Source organism: Callithrix jacchus, chromosome 4 (genome assembly GCF_049354715.1).
Source record: "Callithrix jacchus isolate 240 chromosome 4, calJac240_pri, whole genome shotgun sequence".
NCBI classification, from domain to species: Eukaryota; Metazoa; Chordata; class Mammalia; order Primates; family Cebidae; genus Callithrix; species Callithrix jacchus.
This window is the reverse complement of record NC_133505.1, coordinates 177032431-177051229: the sequence shown is the minus strand read 5'-3', so window position 1 is coordinate 177051229 and position 18799 is coordinate 177032431. Positions and strand designations below refer to the sequence as shown.

The 18799-nt window shown below is 40.8% G+C and overlaps 1 protein-coding gene across 26 annotated transcripts in view; it reads right to left on the bottom strand.

Annotated features, from left to right (window-relative positions):
- Window positions 1–18799, bottom strand: part of FAM120B (family with sequence similarity 120 member B) — a 122376-nt gene that overhangs the window by 7329 nt on the left and 96248 nt on the right. For 11 of the 26 annotated variants that reach the window (XM_035297237.3, XM_035297241.3, XM_078370504.1 and 8 more), the window contains 2 exons: window positions 3767–3973; window positions 1051–1159 (listed from right to left, as the gene is read on the bottom strand). The exons of 5 other annotated variants lie outside the window; for them this stretch is intronic. In XM_035297237.3, coding sequence (XP_035153128.2) covers window positions 1051–1159; window positions 3767–3973 — 316 coding nt within the window. Of the gene's footprint in view, window positions 1–88; window positions 514–1050; window positions 1160–3766; window positions 3974–18799 lie in introns of those variants that run through there. 10 more of the 26 variants (XM_078370508.1, XM_054254647.2, XM_078370519.1 and 7 more) reach the window with 4 other exon arrangements.

Here is an 18799-nt window from a genome sequence, read left to right as displayed (position 1 = left end):
GACTTGCGAGCTTCTCCCCGTTCTCCACAAACTTCATTCACACACACTGTGTGCTTTAAAATTTCCGTAACTTCCCAGTCCCTGATACCTTGTCCTGTTTGTCTCCACGAGAAGGCCTAATAGAAATTCATTTGATTTTTTTAAAGGTATCGTGATAGTCCATGGTGCTCCACAAAGAAGGTTCCAAACAGAGAACAAGCTATGCTGCGGTGGAAGATCCTGTGGTGTTCGTGCCCTGAGTTAAGTGCTGAGTGGGAAAGCAGAACGCACAGCCGCATGGAGTAAACTCAGAACGAGATCCACACACAGAAACCTCAGCAGAAGTCCACGCTTGTTATCTTCATGAGACAGAATTAAAGGCCATTTATATTTCCTTTTTAATTATTTCCTTTACACTTAATTTTTCTAATATACTTTTATTATAAGAAAAAATAAACCTAAACGCTTGCCAAATTAACAAGCACTATCTAAGCAGCCCCTCTTCTGGAGAATCCTGGACAGAAGGTCACATACCTAGAGAAAGAGTTCTTAATTATTTAATTAATAAGTGAGCCCTTTATGAGAAATTTTCCTATTGGGACCAAAATTTAAACCACTGTGTAGAGATCTATCATTTTCTTTTCTTTTTTTTTTTTTTTGAGACAGAGTCTCACTCTGTCACCCAAGCTGGGGTGCTGGGGCATGATCTCAGCTCACTGAAACCTCCACCTCCCAGATTCAAGCAATCCTCCTTCCTCAGCCTACTGAGTAGCTCGGATTATAGGCATGCAGCACCATGCCTGACTAATTTTTGTATTTTTAGTAGAAACAGGGTTTCACCAGTGGTCCAGGCTGGTCTTGAACTCCTGACCTCAAGTGATCCGCCTGCCTTGGCCTCCCAAAGTGCTGGTATTACAGGCATAAGCCACCACACTCAGCCCTATCATTTAAATTCCATTGTTTTCATCCAACTGTATCAGCCTCTTCTTAGAATTCATTTATCAACAAAATGTGGGAAGCAATTAGGGTCTATGCTTTTGGGGCGTCTCAAAGCACCTGGCCCTTTCCCACCTGCATGGTGCGAGCCCCAGTGGACTCGGCCAGTGATGCGTCTGTTCTCCTTCATGCAGGCCTTGCAGACAACTGCCTTCAGATTGTGGAATTTGGTGAGCCGAGATCTCTGCAAACAGACCAGATGCAAATGAGATGTAACAGGCCAGATGTAGCTGGAAGGAAGCTTATGGGACACCCTCCCACGCTGTTCCCAAGACTAGGCAGCAATGGTAGCTGCACCCTGCTCCCAGGCGTGAACCACAGTACAGTTCTCCTTCAGCATGATCACGTCACAAGAGGTTCTTAGAGAACATATTCTCCCACATCCCCCAGAAAAATAACACCGAGCAGCTTCCGTAGGTTAAACAATCATTTCTAAAAAAGAATCTTTAAGTCCTATTATGACAATTTAGGTGATTACCACACAATCTTACCTTTAAAAAGTATTTGCATTTACTATATCTTAATCTTTCAATTTTTATTATATATTCTGCTTAATATATAATAAGCAGAATATATAATCTTACTATGTAGTCTGCTCAATGTTATAAGAACATTCAGCAGAAAAGCCATGGTCAAAAAAACACAAACAACAACAAAAAAACCCAAAAAAAAATAGCAGATCAAGAAATGGGACATGGAACACTCAACCTTTCCTTCAAGCTTCCTGTTTTATTACTGAGTATTCTATCCTATAAGTTTTTTTTTTTTTTTAAACTAGAACCTATGATCACTTGGAACTTGGTCAAGAAATTGAATAAAGAAAGGAAAAGCTCCACGATGGATGATTTACAGGCTGTGGTCCAGTAAGGCTACTTTACCTTTCATTTCCATAGTCTACCTTCCAACACTTACTGGCTTACGAGGAGCCATTTCTCCTCTTATTCTGCTTTTGCTCTCTACAAAATTCAGGCTGCTAAATTCTAAATACTTACAGTCCTATGCCACTCTGGAATTTATGTGTGTGTGTGTATGTGAGAAACAGTGATGGCAACACATTACCAAATGTGTTCTCTCTGCTGTGAAAGCTTGGAGTGCTCTACTGTGACAGACCGGTATGCTCTCACGGATCACACTGCTTTTCACATCCCTGTGGGTATTAAAACACATTCCAAATGAGCTTGGCTTGAGGCCTTATTTGGAAATCTTCCAGGAGTCATGTAGCAACTGTATAAAGCTGGACAGCAGCCAGCATCCCCAGCTAAACTGGCAGCCTTTGGGGAGTATTTTCAAGTAATAAACCGTAACTACACCTATCAGATGAGTCTGATATCTGTGGAGGCACTTCTGCAGGGAGTATTAGTTCATCATTAAAAAAGGGAGAGGGGCTGGTCACGGTGGCTCACGTCTGTAATCCCAGCACTTTGGGAGGCTGAGGGAGGTGGATCACTTAAGCCTAGCAGTTCCTGGGCAACACGGAAAAACCTCATCTCTACTGAAAACACAAAAATTAGCTGGGTGTGGTGGCGTGCACCTGAGGTCCCAGCTACTCAGAAGGCTGAGGAGGGAGGATCACTCAAGTGTTAGAGGTGGAAGTTTGCAGTCAGCAGAGATTGCACCATTGCACTCCAGGCTGGACAACACAGCAAGACCCTGTCTCAAAAAAAAAAAAAAAGTATATGTAGGGGTGTGTGTGTGTGTGTGTGTGTGTGTGTGTGTGTAATGGGGAGAAGAGTAAAAAGCACTTCAAAAATTAAAAATGCATCAGACTGGGTGTCTGACGCTTGCCCCACCTAAGCGTTAAGTTTGGAAGTCCTGAACCCTATTTAAGAATTTTGGCAGAAGCTACAGGCTAAGCACTCCTAATCTGAAAATCCAAAATCTAAAACTTTTTGAGCACCAACATGATTCCATAAGTGGAAAATTCCACACCTGATGTCGTGATAGATGCAGTCAAAACACTGTGCCATGCACAACGTCACTAAAAATACAGTATAAAATTACCTTCCGGCTGTATACATAAGGTGTATATGAGACATACATGAATTCTGTGTTTAAACCTGGGTCTCAGCCCCGAGCTATCTCATGATGTCTGTGTAGGTGACCCCTGAACGTGGGTTTGAACTGCACAGACCCACTAACATGGGCACTTTCTTTGGCCTCTGCCACACCTGAGGCAGCAAGCCTCACCCTCTTTCTCCTCCTCCTCCTCCTCCTCGGCCCACTCAGGGTGGTGATGATCACCGCCATTTAATGAACAGGAAATAGATGTACAGTTCTCTCCTTATGACTTTCTTAATCACATTTTCTTTTCTCCAGCTTACTTTATCGTCAGAATACAATATATAATACATATATAACATAAACGATGTGTTAATTGACTGCCTATGTTATTGGTTAAGGCTTCTGGTCAACAGTAGGCTTTTTGTAGTAAAATTTTGGAGGAGTCAAAAATTATATGGAGGCTTTCCACTGCACGAGGGTTTGGAGCCCTTAACCCTTGCATTGTTCAAGGGTCAACTGTATATGCAAACGTTCCAAAATTCCAAAGACATTCAAAATCCAAAACACTTCTGGTGCTAAGCATTTCACATAAGGGATATTCAGCCTGTATTGGTTGTGCTGACACTGAAGCATAATGCTTCAAATCATATGTTCCTGGTTTAAGGGAATAATGGAATCCTGTATCTGGCAAGCATCAAATTCGAAAAACGAAATAGTCGACTTCATGTTATTTGTGTAGCCTGGAACTACAGGGATGCTTCTGGTGAAAGGCAGCCATCTGCGAACTCACATTTTGTTCTAAAAGAACCTCGACAGCATAACCCTTTTCAGATTGCAGGTACTTCTGATGAAAAAGCTTCCCGTCAAATACATTCCAAGGCATGAAGTCACTCATTTTCCATGGGAAGCCACATGCGCTGTTAACTAGAACCAGAGTAGTGAGGCCACGGACGAGAAGGGAGCCCAGCTGCACGGCTCTGGAGTTGATGTAATCAGGCTGTGGAGACCAGAACACACACCAAAAATGTAAGACAGGACTCACACATGCAAAAAACAGATGCCTGTGTGAATCTCAGCACTGCAAAGTTACTCTGCTCAGAATAGATGCTCGCTCAGTAACTGGACAGCATCAGCACGGCTGTATCTGCAAAGCTGAGCTTCACCAGCGGCCTTGGAAACAACCTCAGCTGACAGAAATGAGGGTGCCTCTTCAGTATGAGCATGTCTTCATCCATCCATCCACCCACCCATCCATCCATCCATCCACCCACCCACCCATCCACCCATCCATGCATCCATCCACCCATCCATCCATCCATCCATGCATCCATCCATCCATCCATGCATCCATGCATCCATCCACCCACCCACCCACCCATCCACCCATCCATCCATCCAAACCTCAGACACTTATTCAGCCTGCTCCACACACACAGGCAGTGAGCACAGTGTCTCCTACCTCCTAGGAACCACTAGGCTGAGAACAGAAATGGTGAAAGCTGTGTCCACTAGGAAAAAGCTCACATGATCATTCACTCTGGGTGCATTCTTTCCTGAGCAACTTTCTTCAAAGGCAAAGGGACAAACAGGGAAGCCAAGAGAGTATCATTTTAGATACTATTAAGTTTACTGCATTTAAAAAACTGTAATTGTTGTAAATTATCAGTATTTGGTATTAAAGATCTAACTTTAAATGAATACTTACCATTTAAGAATAAAACAGCTTATGTATCTCACTAGGTTGGTAGGCTGATAATCTTTGCAAATTAAGATTATACCAATATGAAATACTTCTTTTCCCTGTCAAATTTTCCTGGATGTCTGACTGTTCTCAAACAGGGAAGCTGTCCTAAGATGCTATAGAGGGGTTCCTGCATTTAGCGAGAATGCTGCATGGGATACTCTCTACCTCCTGGCCTATGCTGTCCCCATGCGAAGTGATACTGATATTTAGCAAGCGTCCAAATGAGTCCATAAATGAGGTAAGTGCAATTGAATCCATCATTGTCTGGTTTATCTATGAGCTCAGATTAACCAAGAGCTGTTTTAAATACATTAGGGAAAAAGTGACAGATATTTTAGCCCCTTCAGAAGTGAAGGCTTCACTCATTAAAATAACAGCAGCTTGCTAATAATTTTAAGAAATGTATCATGAACTGGGATGAACCGAAAGTTGTTTAATCAAAACGATTTTGGTTGCACAGCACTACGTTATCCTAAAATATGACACTTTCTGTTGTACAAATTTATCCCAAACAGCACTCATTTTTAAAAAGAGCAACCTTATACAAGTACATAGGGCCGAGTAGATTCTGACTAACAAGATGTGTTAGTGAGATGTCTATTTCCTACAGAAGCCTGAAGGTGACTACCATGAACAGGACTGAATTTCACCAAATAGTTTTCAGCATCCATTATATGCTTTTTCTTATTTACTGTTCTTTACAATGGTTTTCAATTATTAAATCAACCCCGCATTCCAAAAATAAACCCAACCTGGTCATCATGTATTGTCACTTTGATGTGTTGCTGGGTTTGATTTGCTAATATTTGGTTTGGCAGCTTTGAATTTATTTCCATGACACAAAACGGCCTAAATTTTTATTTCCTGTGATGTCTTTGTTAGATTTTTGTAACAGGATTTTGCTGGACTTAAAAACAGTTAGAAAGCCTTCTTTATTCTTCTGCTCCCTAGAAGAATGACTGTAGCACAGATGCTGTTTCCTCCTTAGGCGTCTGGAAAAGCTCACAGGGAAGCCCTCTAATTTTGAGGTTTCCTAGTGGGAGGAGTTTTTATTTCAGACTCAATGTCTTCAGTAGACATTGAACCATTCAAGTTTTCTATTTCTTCATACTTCAGTCTTATTAGGTTGTGTTTTTCAAGGAATATGTTCATTTTACCTGAAAACTTTTTTACACTATTCCTCTTTATGGCACACATTTTACCTGAAGTTTCAAATGTATTGGTATAAATATTCTCTCATCTCTTTAGCCTGCATCGTCTATATATACAGATGCCCCTTTTTCATGCCATATACTGGCAATTTGTGCTTTCTCCTTTTCTTGATTAAAAAAAAAACCACTTTTTTTTTTTTAGAGCAGTTTTAGGTCCCAGCAAAATTGAGAGGAAAGTACAGAGATTTCCCACCTTCCCTCTGCTTCTCTACAGCTCAATGCCTCCACCCGCCAACCCCTGGGGACACATCCGTTATAATCGATGAACCCACACTGACGTGCCCCTCAAGTCCACAGTTGACATGAGGGTTCACTCTTGGTGGTGTACCTTCTGAGGGTTTGGACAACTGTGTAATGACCTGGACCCACCATGACAGCATCGTACAGAGCAGATGCCCTGCCCTAAGATCCTCCTGCCTGCCTGCTCGCCTTCCCTCCCACAAGCCCCTGGCAAGCACTGATCTTTCCACTGTTTGCACAGTTCTCCCTTTTCCAGACTTCCTATTGTTGGAATCAGAGAGCAGGCAGCTTTTTCAGATTGGCTTCTTTCACTTAGTACCGTGCGTTTAAGTTTCCTCCATGTCTTTTCACAGCTTGGTAGACTTATTTTTAACATTCCATTGTCCAGATGGGCCAGTTCATTCATCTCATCATCCACTGAAGGGCATCTTGGCTGCTTCCACGTTTTGGTAATTACGAATAGTGCTGCTGAAACCTCTGTGTACAGGCTGTGGTGTGGCCACAGCAAGGGCTAAGACCTGTTTAAGCTTTGTAAGAAACCGCCTCATGACCATCCAGAGTGGCTGTACCACTCTGCAATCCGACCAGCAATGAGAACTCCTGCAAATGACACAAAAACAAACAGGAGGGGGCGCCAAGATGGCCAAGAGAAGCCAGCACTGGAATGCAGCTCCCAACCAATGAGACTGAGAGGGCTAGAGGACTTCACGATTCCAAAAGAGGTGCCAGGTTCATTTCTGTGGGACTGACAGGGCACTGAATTTTAGGCCCAGGGAAGGAGCCGCAGGGCGAGAGCCGCCCGGGGGATCAAATCAAGACGGGGGGAGGGGCGGCACGTCCCCACCTGAAATGTGCAGCCCGCTAGGAGGATCAGGGGACTTAACCCCCTTGGTGCTCCGTTTCAGATCCTGTGCTTACCTCAACCCTCCTGCAACCCACGACGGTCCACGAGAGCCCTGCCAGACAGTGGGGCGCCATGGGTAGTCGAAGTAAATCGGAGCAGCTTGGGCAAGTTTTTGCAGGGACCTGGGTGGGAGTTTGGACTAATGCCAGCAGGACGGACCTTCCCACACAGGGAGGCAGAGTTGAAAGCAGGGCAACAGACCATAAGGCCGGGCAGGCCCCACCTCCACAGAGCTCAAACTGAAGCCCTGAGAGCTTGGCAGCAAATACACCAGCTTGACCCCAATCAGGAAGATCCAGCTGGAGAAGGAGAGATGCCATTGGGAATGCGGGGCCAATCTCACCTGCAAACAAACCCCAGGGAAGGACCGCCCACCCAACAACCTGACTGAACCCAAGAGAACCCAGCAACGCCCTCTACAGGTCAAAAAAGATACAGCTCCAACCTCAACAGAAAAAACGTCCACTCAGAGACCCCTCCTGAAATTAACAACTTCAAAGATTAAAGGGAGATAAATCCACGAAGATGGGGAAAAAAAAACAGTGCAAAAAATATGAAAACATCAAAGAACAGAACCCCTCTTCTCCTCCCAGGGATCACAACTCCTCACCATCAAGGGAACAAAAAAGAGAATGAATCTAACAAATTGACAGAAGCAGGCTTCAGAAGGTGGATAATACACTTCTCTGAGTTAAAAGACCATGTTCTAACCCAATGCAAAGAAACTAAGAACCTTGAAAAAAAGTTAGATGAAATACTAACTAGAATAACCAGTTTAGAGAAGAACATAAATGACTTGATGGAGCTGAAAGAGCACAAGAACTTCGCAAGGCAGGCACAAGTGTCAACAGCCGAATCAATCAAACAGAAGAAAGGATATCAGAGACAGAAGATCAAATCAATGAAATAAAATGAGAAGGTAAGATTAGAGAAAAGAAGAGTGAAAAGAAATGAACAAAGCCTCCGAGAACTATGGGATTATGTGAAAAAACCTAATCTACACTTCATCAGTGTAGCTGAATGTGACGGGGAGAATGAATCCAAGTTGGAAAACACTCTTCAGGATATTATCCAAGAGAACTTTCCCAACCTAACAAGGTAGGCCAACATTCAAATCCAGGAAATAGAGAGAACACCACAAAGATATTCCTCAAGAAGAGCAACCCCAAGGCCCATAATCGTCAGATTCACCAAGGTTAAAATGAAGGAAAAAATTCTAAGGGCAGCCAGAGAGAAAGGTCGAGTCCCCCACAAAGGGAAGCCCATCAGACTCACAGCAGATCTCTTGGCAGAAACTCTGCAAGCTGGAAGGGAGTTGGGGGCCAATATTCAACATCCTTAAAGATAAGAACTTCTAACCCAGAATTTCATATCCAGCCAAACTAAGCTTCATAAGTGAAGGAGAAATAAAATAGTTTACGGACAAGCAATTGCTGAGCAATTTTGTCACTACAAGACCTGATGACTTGACTTACAGGAACTACTAAAGGAAGTAATCAACAGGGAAAGGAGCAACCAGTACCAACCACCGCAAAAACATACCAAATGGTAAAGAAGAACAACACAATGAAGGTGCCATGCCAGTTAATGGGCAAAACCACCAGCCAGTAACAAAATGGCAGGCTCAAATTCAAACATAACAATATTAACATTGAATGCAAATGGCCTAAATGCTCCAATCAAAAGACACAGACTGGCAAACTGGATACAAAGTCAAGACACATCAGATCAGTGTGCTGTATTCAGGAGACCCATCTCACATGCAAAGGCTCACAGAGACTCAAAATAAAGGGATGCAAGATTTACCAAGCAAATAGAGAGCAAAAAAAAGCAGGGGTAGCAATCCTAGTCTCTGATAAAATGGACTTTAAACCAACAAAGAGCAAAAGAGACAAAGAAGGGCATTACATATGGTAAAAGGATCAATGCAACAAGAAGAGTTAACTATCCTATTTATGCATCCAATGTAAGAGCACCCAGACACGTAAAGCCAGTTCTTAAAGACCTACAAAGAGACTTAGACTCCCACACAATACTAGTGGGAGACTTTAATACTCCACTGACAATACTGGACAGATCAATGAGACAGAAAGCAACAAGGATATCCAGGACTTGAATGCAGATTTGGACCAAGTGGACCTAATAGTTATTTACAGGACACTCCACCCCAAATCCATAGAAAACACATTCTTCTCAGCACCACACTGCACTTACTCCAAAATTGACCACATAATTGGAAGTAAATCACTCCTCAGCAAATACAAAAGAATAGAAATCATAACACACACTCTCTCAGACCATAGCACGATCAAATTAGAACTCAGGATTAAGAAAAGCACTCAAAACCACACAATCACATGGAAACTGAACAACTTGCTCCTGAATGACAAATGGATAAACAAGAAATGAAGGCAGAAATAAAAATGTTCTTTGAAACCAATGAGAATGAAGATATAACATACCAGATCCCATGGGACACATATAAAGCAGTGTCTAGAGGGAAATTTATAGCAATAAATGCCTACATGAGAAACAAGGAAAGATCTAAAATTGACACCCTATCATCAAAATTGAAAGAGCTAGAGGAGCAAGATCAAAAAAACTCAAAACCTAACAGAAGACAAGAAATAACTAAGATCAGAGTAGAACTGAAGGAGACAGAGACACAAAAAACCCTTCAAAAAAATCAATAAATCCAGGATCTTTTCTGAAAAGATCAATAAAAGAGACCTCTAGCTACACTAATAAAAATGAAAAGACAGAATAGAATAGATGCAATAAAAATCAATAAAGGGGAGATCACCACCATTCCTCGGAAATACAAACTACTATCAGAGATTACTACCAACGAGTCTATGCACATAAACCAGTAAATCTGGAAGAAACAGATACATTCCTGGACACTTGCACACTCCCAAGACTAAGCCAAGAAGAAGCTGAAACTCTGAATAGACAAGTAACAAGGTCTGAAGTTGAGACAGCAATTAATAGCCTACTGACCCAAAAAAGTCCAGGTCCAGATGGGTTCACAGTTGAATTCTACCAGACATAGAAAGAGGAGCTGGTACCACTACTGTTGAAACTATTCCAAACAATACAAGAAGAGAGAATCCTCCCTAACTCTTTCGATGAGACCAACATCATCCTGATACTAAAACCCGGCAGACACACAACTAAAAGAGAAAACTACAGGCCAATATCCATGATGAACATTAATGCAAAAATCTTCAATAAAACAATGACAAACTGAATCCAACAGCACATCAAAAAACTTATCCACCACGATCAAGTAGGCTTCATACCAGGGATGCAAGGCTGGTTCAGCATACACAAGTCTATAAACGTAATTCACCACATAAACAGAACCAAAGACAAAAACCATGATTATCTTAACAGATGCAGAGAAGGCCTTTGACAAAATTCAACAGCTCTTTATGCTAAAAACTCTCAATAAACTAGGTATCAATGGAACGTATCTCAAAACAATAAAAGTTATTTACGACAAACCAACAGCCAATATCATACTGAATGGGCAAAAACTGGAAGCATTCCCTTTGAAATCTGGCACTAGACAAGGATGCCCTCTCTCACCACTCCTATTCAATATAGTACTAGAAGTTCTAGCCAGAGCAATCAGGCAAGAAAAAGAAATAAAGGGTATTCAATTAGGAAAGGAGGAAGCCAAATTGTCTCTATTTGCAGACGACATGATTGTATATTTAGAAGACCCCATCATCTCAACCCAAAACCTCCTTAAGCTGATAAGCATCTTCAGCAAAGTCTCAGGATACAAAATCAATGTGCAAAACTCACAAGCATTCCTATACACCAATAATAGACGAACAGAGAACCAAATCCTAAGCGAACTCCCATTTACAATTGCTATAAAGAGAACAAAATACCTAAGAATACAACAAAGGAGGTAAAAGACCTCAAGGAAAACTACAAACCACTGCTCAAGGAAATAAGAGAGAACACAAACAGATGGAAAAAGATTCCATGCTCATGGTTAGGAAGAATCAATTTTGTGAAAATGGCCATACTGCCTGAAGTAATTTATAGATTCAATGCTATCCCCATCAAGCTACCTATGACCCTCTTCACAGAGGTGGTTTAAGAAAACAACCACCTTAAACTTCATATGGAACCAAAAGAGAGTCTGCATAGCCAAGACAATCCTAAGCAAAAAGAGCAAAGCTGGAGGCATCACGCTACCTAACTTCAAACTATATTGCAAGGCTACATTAATAAAAATAGCATGGTACTGGTACCAAAACAGAGATATAGACCAATGGAACAGAACAGAGGCCTCAGACACAACACAACACATCTATAACCATCTGATCTTTGACAAACCTGAAAAAAACAAGCAATGGGGAAAGGATTCCCTGTTTAATAAATGGCATTGGGAAAACTGGCTAGCCATATGCAGGAAGCTGAAACTGGACCCCTTCCTTATACCTTACACAAAAATTAACTCCAGATGGATTAAAGAGTTAAACGTATGAACTAACACCATAAAAACCCTAGAAGAAAACCTAGGCAAAACCATTCAGGACATAGGCATAGGCAAGGACTTCATGACTAAAACACCAAAAGCAATGGCAACAAAAGCCAAAATAGACAAATGGGACCTAATTAAACTTAAGAGCTTCTGCACAGCAAAAGAAACAATCATTAGAGTAAACCGGCAACCATAAGAATCAGAAAAAATTTTTGCAATCTACCCATCTGACAAAGGGCTGATATCCAGAATCTACAAAGAACTAAAACAGATTTACAAGAAAAAAACAAACCCGTTCAAAAGTGGGCAAAGGATATGAACAGACACTTTTCAAAAGAAGACAAATATGCAGCCAACAAACATATGAAAAAATGCTCATCATCACTGGTCATTAGATAAATGCAAATCAAAACTACATTGAGATACCATCTCACTCCAGTTAGAATGGTGATCATTAAAGAATCTGGAGACAACAGATGGTGGAGAGGATGTGGAGAAATAGGAACACTCTTACACTGTTGGTGGGAGTGTAAATTAGTTCAACCATTGTGGAAGACAGTGTGGGGATTCCTCAAAGATCTAGAAATATAAATTTCATTTGACCCAGCAATCCCATTACTGGGTATATACCCAAAGGATTATAAATCGTTCTATCATAAAGACACATGCACACGCATGTTCACTGTGGTGCTGTTTACGATTGCAAAGACCTGGAACCAACCCAAATACCCATCGATGATAGACTGGACAAAAAAAAAAATGTGGCACATATACACCACAAAATAGTATGCAGCCATAAAAAATGATGAGTTTGTGTCCTTTGTAGAGACATGGATGAACCTAGACACCATCCTTCTCAGCAAACTGACACAAGAACAGAAAACCAAACACCACATGTTTTCACTCACAGGCGGGTGATAACAATGAGAACACTTGGGCACAGGGAAAGGAACAATGAGAACACTTGGGCACAGGGAATGGAACAACACTCACAGATCTAGGTTAGGGGGTAGAGGGGAAGGGAGGAAGGACAGCAGGGGTAGGGGAAGGGGAGGGATACCACCAGGAAAAATGCCTGATGTAGGCAACGGGGTGGGGATGGAGACAGCAAACCACCATGGCATGGGTAGTTATGCAACAATCCTGCAGGATGCAGGACATACACATGGACCCCAGAGCCCAAATACAATTAAAAACAAACAAACACACAACCTTTTTCTATTATCCATTTGTTTCCTCTTTCATTAATTCCTGCTCTCTTACTATTTCCTTCCTATGTACCACATACCCAGAGTTTGATTTTTTTATTTGTAATTTATAGAGATACATTACAAATTAGATCACTGATTTTCAGTCTTTCTTTTTTTTTCAAACATATTCATTTAGTTCTACACATTTCCTTCTAAGAACAGCTTTTAGCTTCATCCCACACATTTTTATGGACAATATTTTCACTGTCATTAAAAGTATTTTATAAGGTCTACTGTGGTTTCTCCTTTTCCCTGTGAATTATTTAGAAGTATACTATTTTAATTTCAAATAACTGAGAATTTTTACTTATTACTGAAGCTTACGCTAACTGTGGGCAGAAAAAAAGATGGATGACTTCAATGGTTTGAAATTTGCTTTATGATCTGTAATCTAGTCAATTTTGGTAAAATTTTCCATATGCACTTGAAAAGTGTTTACTCTGTAGCATTTGGGCGCAGTATTCTACATGAATACCGTTAGAATGAGTTTGTACACTGTGTTCAAAAATCCGAATCCACAGTAACCTTCTGCGTGTTTGTCCTATCAGCTCTTGAGAGGTGTTAAAGCAGCCTCCATAGAAGACTTCTGCAGAGGGCAGGCTTCGCTGGCCCCGTACAGTCTCTGTTAGATGTACTTTTTTAAACCAACTCTTTAAAAACCCCAAAAAGCATTCTTAGCTCAGACATACACAAAAACATTCTGTGGACCCCTGTGCTCACATGTCCCACAGTGATTACAGATGTGTCTGTTTCATTTTTCAGTTCTGTCAGTTTTCATCTGATGTATTTGGGAGCTGGGCATACTAACTTACAGATGTAGGGAATCCTGAAACAATCCTGGTGGGATGACCTTTCTACTTTTTTTTTTTAGGACAGAGTGTCACTTTGTCACTAGGCGCCAGGCTGGAGTGCAACGGCACAATCTTGGCTCACTACAACTTCCACCTCCCGGGTTCAGGCAATTCTCCTGCCTCAGCCTCCTGAGTAGCTGGGATTATAGGCACACACCACCACGCCCAGCTAATTTTTGTATTTTCAGTAGAGACAGGGTTTCACCATGTTGGCCAGGATGGTCTCGTTCTCTTGACCTCGTGATCCACCTGCCTCGGCCTCCCAAAGTGCTGGGATTACAGGCTTGAGCCACCGCGCCCAGCTGGGATGACCTTTCTTATCAAGTGTCCCTTCTTCCTCTCATGACCGTTTCTACCTGAATTCCACTTCTGATGCAGGCACACCAGTTTTTTTGGGTTAGCAGTTGCATGGAACAGCTTTTTCTGTCCTAAAACTTTTAATTTCCCATTGTCCTGAGACCTTAGGTATCTGTCTGGTTGGTGATTCTTTTTGCTTTTTTTTACTTTGTATTTTGAAATGACTATAGAGTCACAGGAATTGACGAAGACAGGATAGAGGGCCCTATGCACCCTTTGCCAATGGTAACATCTGACATAATATAGCACAATATCCAAACCAGGAAGTTAGCATCAATGCCATCCACAAACCTTATTCAGGTTCTAGGCAATTTCAAAACCTGGTAGGTTTGTGTTGCCCCTGCCACCACCATCAAGACACAAAACTGTCTCTTCACATAAGATCTCCTTTGTGCTGTCCCTAATCCTACCAACTGGTAATCAATCTGTTACCCACCTCTTTATCCTGTCATTTTGAGAATGTAACAAAAATAGAATCATGTATATGACCTTTTGGGATTGGCTTTTTCTCTCTGTGCAATTCCCATGAGATCCACTCAGCCACTCATCCCTCTTTATTGCAGAGTTGTGTTCCACGGCATGGATGCGCCAGGCTGTTAAACATTCGTCCATTTAAAGACATGGGGGTTGTGTTCAACCTGGGCTACTACTATTAAGCTGTTATGAATATTCATGCATAGGTTTTTGAATGAACCTAAGTTTTTATTTCTCTGGGATAAATGCCCATGAGTGTGACTGCTAGTTCATATGGTAAGTGTATTTTTAGTTTTTTAAGAAACTGCCAAACTGTTTTCCAGAGCGACTGACACCAGCCATGTAAGAGGCTAGTGTATGAGGATCTCATCCTCACCAGAATTTGGTGGTGTCACGATTTTATTTTGTATTTTAGCTGCTCTAATCCATGTGTAGTGAAAGCACACCGTGGTTTTAATTTGCATTTCTCTAATGGTTAATCATGTTGTACTTATTTACCATCTCAAAGTCTTTGGTAAAATGTCTGTATTTTTTGCCTACTTTCTAACTGGATTGTTTTTACTGTTGAGTTCTCGGATTCTTTATATTTTCTAGATAGAAGACCTCTGTCAGACAAGTGCTTCGCAAATATTTTCTCCCAGGCAGCAGCTTGTCTTTTCCTTATCCTAACAGAGCAACATTTTAAATTTTGAATTAAAAATTAATTTAAAATCTTTGACTTAAAAATGTTTCCAAATTATCAATATTTCCTTTTATAAATTACACTTTTGGTATGAAGGATTTAAGAACTCTTTGCCTGACCCTAGATCTCAAAGATCTTCTAATTTTTTCCCCAAAAGTGTAACGTTTTATGTTTTACATTTAGTTTCATATTCATTTGAGTTAATTTTCATAAAACGTACGAGGCCAAAGACAAGGTTCTTTTGTTTTTGTCTTTTTTTGGCTTATGGGTATCCAATGCTCCAGGCACACTTGGTATATTGGCTGCCTTCCTGCAATGAGTGGCTTTTGCATCCTGTCAGGATAAGCTGGCAGTACTTGTGGGGGTTTATGTCTGGGTTCTCTGTTCTGTTACACTGACTTTGTGTCTGTCCCTTCACCCATACCACACTGTCTTGATTACTGTAGTTATATAGCAAGGTATGTTATCAAGTACAGTGATTCTGACCATTTTATTATTCTTTTTCAAGATTTTGACAATTTTTAGTTCCACTGCCTTTCCATATAAATTTTAGAATAATCTTGCCATATCTACAAAAAAATACCTTGCTAGGATTTTTGCAAGTGCACTAAACCTGTACATCAATTTGGAGGGAATCAACCTCTCTATTGCACTGAGCCTCTCGGTCCATGAACATGGTATATGTCTCTTCACTTATTTAGGTTTGCTTTGATTCTCTTATCAACATGTTGCAATTTTCAGCATATAGATCCTGTATATGTTTATTTTATTTATGCCTAGGTAATTCATTTTTGTGAAACAACTGTTAAGTAGTACTATCTTTTAAATTAAGGTTTCCATATGGTCATTAACAGCATATAGAAATGCAACTGGTTTTTGGTACATAGGTCTTATAGCTTGAGGCCTTGCTGAACTCTCACTAGCTCTAGGTTTTTTTGTTGTTTTTTTTTTTAAAGACATGGTCTCACTCTGTTACCCAGGCTAGGGTATGGTGGTACAATCATGAATCAACCACAGCCTTGACCTCTCTGGCTCAAATAATCCCTCCTACCTCAGCTCCCCAAGTAGCTAACACATCCAGCTAATTTTTCAATTTTTTTTTGTAGAGATGGGGGTCTTACTATGTTGCCCAGGCTGGTCTTGAACTTCTTGGTTTAAGTAATCTTCCTACCTCAGCCTCCCAAAGTGCTGGGATTACAGGCATGAGCCACAACACGCAACCTAGCTCTAGTTTTTTTTTTTTTTCGTAGATTCCTTGGGATTTTCTATTTAGAGAATCATGTCATTTGCAAATAGAGACAGTTTTGTTTCCTTCTTTTTATCTGCATGCTTTTTATTTCCTTTTCTTTCCTCACTACACTAGCTAGAACTCTCAGCACTATGCTGAATAAGAATGGTGAGGGCAGACATCCTTGTCCCTGATATCCCTGACACTGGGGAAAGGCAATTAGTATTTTACTGTTATGTGTAACATTGGCTGTAGGGGTTTGTGTAGATGTTCTTTATTGAGAAGAGAAAGCTCTGCTCTATTATCATTTTTCTGAGTTTTTACCAGGAATGGGCACCTGAATTTTGTCAAATCCTTTTTCTAAATGATTTATATGATCATGTGACATTTCTTCCTTAGTCTATTAATTTGGAGGGTTTCACTGACTGATTTTTAAGTATTACACCAGCCATCTATTCCTGCAGTAAAAAACACACTTGGTCATGGTGTATCATTAACTGCTGAATTTGATACACTCAAATTTTGTTAAAGATTCTTGTATCTGTGTTCATAAGAGATAACGGCCTATAGTTTTCTGTTTAGCACTATTTTTTTGCCTAGTCTGGGTATCAGGGTAATATTGGCCTCACTGGTGAGTGGTCTATTTTCTTGTATTTTCTGAAAGAGACTGTAGAACGGGCATTAATTCTACTTTAAAGGCATGGTAAATTACCCAGTGACACCTCCAGGCTAGAGACATCTTTTGGGGGGAGTTTTCAAACTATGGAGGCAACTTCTTTAACAGTTATAGAGTTCTTTAAACAACCTATTTGATATGAGAGGGGTGTGGTCATCTGTCCTTTTGAGAGCTTTGGTCTACTGTATCTACGTTGTTGAATGTATGTGTGTAGAGTTGTTTGCAGTGCTTCCTGATAGATTTTTATTCAGAAGGGTCTAGAGTCATATCCCTTCCTTATCCCTATTAAGTACTAATTTTTGTTTTCTTACTTCTTGACAGGCAAACATATCAGAGCAAAAGCGGTTCCTAATGCCAAGCTGGCCTCCCCGGATCTCTGTCTTCTACAGGATCTTGACAAAGCCCTTCTTTATAAACTTTCTGGTTCATTGGTACCTTCAAATAGCTTTATTAAATTTTTTTTGCTAGCTCTTCTATTTGTCTTCAATCAGAGAATGAATCCAAATTACCTCAGTCTTCTATTCCTACAACCAGCTCCAAAACTGTTTCTCTCTGTGGCTAATTTTTGAAGTATGACCCCCAAGGCTCAGGCAACAACAGCAAAAATAAACAAGTGGGACTATTTCACATAGCAAAGCTTCTGAACAGCAAAGGAAACAATGAACGAAATGAAAAGGCAGTCTACGGATTGGGAGAAAATATTTGCAAACCACGTTATCTAATAAGGACCTAATATCCAAAATACAGAAGGAACTCACACAACCCCTCAGCAAAAAACAACCTGATTAAAACACAGGTAAAGGACATGAATAGATATTTCTCTAAAGACAATACACGAATGGTCAATAGGCATACAAAAAGGTGTTCAACATACTAATCACCAGAGAGACACAAATCAAACCTACAATGTGCAATCACCTCACCACATACTAGGATGGCTATTGTAAAAAGGCAAGAGAAGAGTGCTGGTGAGATGTGGAGAAAGGGGAACCCCTGTACGCTGTTGGGGGTCATGTAAACTGGTACAACCATTATAGAAAACAGGATGGAAGTTCCTGAAAAGCCTAAAAATAGAACTACCATATGACCCAGCAATTCCACTTCTAGGTGTATCAGTAAGTTGATGAGCTATCTGCACCCCCATGTTTCCTGTAGCACTCTATACAACAGCCAAATGCAAAACCAACCTAAGCACCTATCAACTGATGAATGGATAAAGAAAACAGTACATATACTGAAGGGAATACTGTTCAGCCATTAAAAAAAAAAAAGAATAAAAATCCTTTCATGTTGTGACAACATGGATGGAAGTACAGAACATTATGTGAAGTGAAGTAAGTCAGGCAGTCAGACAAATACCGCACAATCTCGCCTGCAGGTGGAATCTAAAAAAACGCCAAATACATATTAACACGGAGTAGAACAGGAACTACTGGGTCAGGGAGGAAATGGGAAGAAGTGAGTCAAAGACACAGATGTGCAGTTATATGGGGTGAATGGGTCTAGAGATGTAATGCACGGCACGAGGACTAGTTAATAACACTGGACTGTAAACCAAAAACCTGCCAGAGTGGCCGTCCTCTCAGTAAGCTCTTCTCCCAGAAACTGAATAGCTACAGAGTGGATTTTAGGTGTTTTTACCCCCCCCACCCCACACACACACGTGTAACTATGAAGGTGATGGATAGGTTCATTTGGAAAA